This window comes from Nomascus leucogenys, chromosome 8 (genome assembly GCF_006542625.1).
Source record: "Nomascus leucogenys isolate Asia chromosome 8, Asia_NLE_v1, whole genome shotgun sequence".
Classification (NCBI taxonomy): Eukaryota; Metazoa; Chordata; class Mammalia; order Primates; family Hylobatidae; genus Nomascus; species Nomascus leucogenys.
Genome location: NC_044388.1, coordinates 2932462 through 2937407, shown reverse-complemented (window position 1 = coordinate 2937407; position 4946 = coordinate 2932462). Strand labels below are relative to the sequence as shown.

General features: G+C 47.6%; 1 protein-coding gene across 1 annotated transcript; it reads right to left on the bottom strand.

The window, feature by feature from the left end:
• Window positions 1-221: 221 nt before the first annotated feature.
• On the bottom strand, window positions 222-4704 carry LOC100585634 (tubulin alpha-1A chain). Its single transcript, XM_030816634.1, has 4 exons — window positions 4362-4704; window positions 2011-2233; window positions 1737-1885; window positions 222-1417 (listed from the first exon to the last, which is right to left on the bottom strand). The coding sequence occupies exons 1-4, from the start codon at window positions 4362-4364 to the stop codon at window positions 437-439; spliced, it is 1356 nt and encodes a 451-aa protein (XP_030672494.1). The 5' UTR covers window positions 4365-4704; the 3' UTR covers window positions 222-436.
• Window positions 4705-4946: the final 242 nt, after the last annotated feature.

The window sequence follows — 4946 nt, the reverse complement described above, 5'->3', positions numbered from 1 at the left end:
GTGAGCCGAGATTGCACCACTGCACTCCAGCCTGGGCGACAGAGCGAGACTCCATCTCAAAAAAAAAAAAAAAGAAAAAAAAAAGAAATTACTAAGATACTTTAAATACAAACGTCACTTCATAGGATATATATAAACCACAGGCAACACTTATTCTTTATTCTCAATGCACTAAATACATGAAAAACTTCAGACACCCAGATAGAAAACACAGGACTGAATTCATTTAAGACAGGGAATACTTTATTCAAAACCCATCACAGAAATGGACAGCTTAGGTCTGTAACAAAGCATTCATGTTTTAGAGCATAGGTCAGTAATTGTATATGAGAGCATACACTGCTACATACAAATTAACTGATCAGACCACAACTTTTCAATGTTTAAAACAGAATAAGCTTCCCTGTAAAAGCAGCACCTTTGTGACATTTTAACTTTAGTATTCCTCTCCTTCTTCCTCACCCTCTCCTTCAACAGAATCCACACCAACCTCCTCATAATCCTTCTCAAGGGCAGCCATGTCTTCACGGGCCTCTGAAAACTCACCTTCCTCCATCCCCTCACCCACGTACCAGTGAACAAAGGCACGCTTGGCATACATCAGGTCAAACTTGTGGTCCAGGCGAGCCCAGGCCTCAGCAATAGCTGTGGTGTTGCTCAGCATGCACACAGCTCTCTGCACCTTGGCCAGGTCTCCACCAGGCACCACAGTGGGAGGCTGGTAGTTGATGCCAACCTTGAAGCCAGTGGGGCACCAATCCACAAACTGGATGGTACGCTTGGTCTTGATGGTGGCAATGGCAGCATTGACATCTTTGGGAACCACGTCGCCACGGTACAACAGGCAGCAAGCCATGTATTTACCGTGGCGAGGGTCACATTTCACCATCTGGTTGGCTGGCTCAAAGCAAGCGTTGGTGATCTCTGCTACAGAAAGCTGTTCATGGTAGGCTTTCTCAGCAGAGATGACAGGGGCATATGTGGCCAAGGGGAAGTGGATGCGGGGATAGGGCACCAGGTTGGTCTGGAATTCTGTCAGGTCAACATTCAGGGCTCCATCAAATCTCAGGGAAGCAGTGATGGAGGACACAATTTGACCTATTAACCTATTTAGGTTAGTATAGGTTGGACGCTCAATATCAAGGTTTCTACGACAGATGTCATAGATGGCCTCATTGTCCACCATGAAGGCACAATCAGAGTGCTCCAGGGTGGTGTGGGTGGTGAGGATGGAGTTGTAGGGCTCAACTACAGCTGTGGAAACCTGGGGCGCCGGGTAAATGGAGAACTCCAGCTTGGACTTCTTGCCATAATCAACTGAGAGACGTTCCATGAGCAGGGAGGTGAACCCAGAACCAGTTCCCCCACCAAAGCTGTGGAAAACCAAGAAGCCCTGGAGACCCGTGCACTGGTCAGCCTATAACAAAAGAGAGGAACAGAAGAAAGGTTAAGTTTTTATTCTTTGTAATACAATCATAGTAAATATATTTTCACTTTTCATACTTCTTCCAGGACTTAGATCTTATTTTGACAAATGCTTTTTAAAAAATTCTCATTAACATTTACAAAATGACACCAAATAGTTCATTTTAACTGAATTTTAAAAACCCCAAAAGAATGATTCATTCCACTCTTTATTAAAATAACAGTTCAATTCTGTGTTTGAAAAAAAAAGCATTATTTCAAATGTGTTCTTTAGGTTCATTAATTCACTTTATTCTTGAAAAGAAACATACCAGCTTGCGAATTCGGTCCAACACGAGGTCAATGATCTCCTTGCCAATGGTGTAGTGCCCTCGGGCATAGTTATTGGCAGCATCTTCCTTGCCTGTGATGAGCTGCTCAGGGTGGAAGAGCTGGCGGTAGGTGCCAGTGCGAACTTCATCTGGAGGAGGAGGGAGAGAAGGACGGAGGGAGTGGGTGAGTGGGCGAGTGACCAGCAGAGCTCCCAGGACAGACCTCCTGTCCCAGAACCTGGGAATCTCACTTAGGTTACTGAGGTCAACTCACCAATGACTGTGGGTTCCAAGTCTACAAACACTGCCCGGGGCACGTGCTTGCCAGCGCCCGTCTCACTGAAGAAGGTGTTGAAGGAGTCATCTCCTCCCCCAATGGTCTTGTCACTTGGCATCTGGCCGTCGGGCTGGATGCCGTGTTCCAGGCAGTAGAGCTCCCAGCAGGCATTGCCAATCTGGACACCAGCCTGGCCAACGTGGATGGAGATGCACTCACGCTGTGGGGAGGAAAAGTGAAAAAATTATAAAATTAAGGTGTATTAGCATTTCAAACTTTTAGTAAATTTCTAAAAATATTTCTAATAATATACAGATATTTTTCAAAATTATTTGAGGTCATATCCCCAGCACGATACAAAGATTAAGGAAAATCACCTGCTAGAAATGCTGCATACGGGTGTGGACTGAATAATGGTGTCGGCTTGCCCCTGTTCAGCACGTGGTACCAGCCCATTGTGCCTACTACCATGCTTGAATAGAAGATTTTCCTTATTTAAAAAGTATTCAATATTCAAAGCACAAATTTTGTAAAATGAAGTAAATCCAATTATGACTTAATTGGGATTAATTTTACTGCTTTCTTCCCTTTTAAATAAAGATGAAAGTTTCTTCTGAATAGGACTTGATATTATAACATGGACATCTGTACTGCAGCTGAGGCAAGAAGCCACACCCTTCTGCAGTCTGTCTGCAGAATCCATCAATACTAGGGGTTTAGACAAGGTCTGCCTTCTGCATTGCTGCATTGCTGTATTTGCTGTGCCTGGTGCTAGCCTGTACTGTCTGCTACATTATTTAACAGAGCAAGCTCTATTTCCAGCAACTGCCTACATGATCTCATTGAGCTGTTTTGCCAGTTTTCCTCCTCTGACCCCGCCCGGGACCATGTGCCTGAATTGAAATGAATTAATGAAGATGCACTAGAACAAAAGACAACGGGATGCGGAGTATAATTCTTCTTTGTCTGTAGCAATTTCATTACTTTTTTTTTTAAAAAAAAGGTTTTTCCAGATCTTCTCCACTGTAAAAGCTGAAAAATTATCTGTATCTTAACACACACACACACACACACACACACACACACACACTCAAAGGTTCCTAAGTTAGAAACAAGCATCACATGAAAAGGTACCAAAGAATAAAAGCCCAGTGGAAGGATAATGAAATATTTATTTAAAACAACAAAATAGTATTTTCATCCTGAGATTCTCTACCCACCACATAATATTCATATTCTTTGCATCCAACAGAGGTTTTCTTCTCTGTGGTCTTTACGGCTACCACTTTCATTGTCTATTCGCTGATGTGGTGGGGGCGGGGCGGGGGGGCGGCGGGGAAGGGCGTTTCCCTGGGTCCTGACCATCAGGGGACCCTGGGGCTCACAAAGTGGGCTTTCTCCCTCGCTGAACGTGCAGCCCAGACACACACACAGACACACACCACACACACACACACACACACACACACACACACACACACACACACACATTCAGTCGGTCAGGGCAGGGCGTCCCCAGACCAGACATTAAAGAGCTTGTAAGTGAATTATGATTTTGCTCAAGAAAAAAAAAAGTCATCTAACTTATAATAGTAAAGAAAACCCTTTTGGAGCCTACAGTTCCACAATGATGAAAAGTTTTTTTTTTTTTTTTTTAAGTCAGCTCCTGACAGAAAAGGTTCAGTGAGGGCGAACCCCGCCCAGTGGCTCCAACGCCATAGAAGCCAGAAACAAACAACCCCGCCCCTGCGCCGCCCTGACACCCGCTGGCCGGGGCTCCGGCAGAAACTCACCATGTTTTCCCGGGAATGTGTGGGTATCTTTCCAAAACGCCAACGACCGCGAGGGGTCTTCCCACGCTAACCCCAGGCTGCGCTTTGTTCCCGTTCCCCCTCCCACGTCCCCCAGCTCGCCCAACGCCCCCGCTCTTTTTGGGTGCCTCCTCCTCTCCCGGTCCCCAGAGAACGACGCGAGACAGAAAGGGGCCCCTCGGTGGCAGCGAAACCGTGAGCACAGACACGGGGCCCAGCCGGGACGCCCCAGACCCCTCGGTCGCGGCAGACGGGCTGCCCGCGGCCCCGAAAGGCTCTCGGACAGGCGCCTGGGCGCCGCCTTTGTTCCTCCCCAGCGCTCTGCTGCGTCCTGGGCGCAGTCCTGGCCCGGTTCCTGCACCCGCACTGCGGTGGCGGCGGGGCTTGAGGATTTGGGGCTAAGCTAAACCTCACAAAACATAACCACCACCCTCGCCCAGAGAGCTTACGAAAGAAAAGAGCTTAAAGGTTTTCCAAGCAGAGCCTGGGGGCGCTGACTCCACCCCACGGCCACAAAGAGCCGAAGCCGATTCTCACCATGGTTGCTGCTTCGCGGCTGCCGAGCAGATGGCGGAGACGAGGAGGAGAGGTTGTTGCTTCTTACAGCGCGACTCTTAGGCGGTCGATGTAAGAGAACCTGCGGCACATGGGCGGATACGGCTCCCTATATACAACTCGGTCACCATGGGGATGGGCCGGGGCCTTTTCCTGTTGGTCCAGACCCCCAATCTGCCCAGAGAAGCCATGACAGGAGACTGGTGATTGGTGCAAGCGACGTGGGATGAGGTAATCTCTCCCCCACCCCTTTTTCTCTAGCATCCGTAGACTGTTTGCATCCTTTAGACAAAGAGACCGTGCAGAAGCAGTCGGCCGAGCATCCATTATGGGGCGGGGTTGGGGAGGGGCGGAAGGAGAAGAAAGGGGACTGGGGTTAGAAGACTTTATGTTGCTTAAACCCCAAACTGCAGTTAAAATTATCTATGTGAGGTTTTTTCCCCCTACCCTTAATAACAGAATTTATGTTTAGATTAAATATTTAAAGGAAAATTACTGCCAGCCCCTCCCTCGTAGTATATTAAACTCGACTACGTTTTGTTAGGGTTCAACATCTCTAGTTGCTTT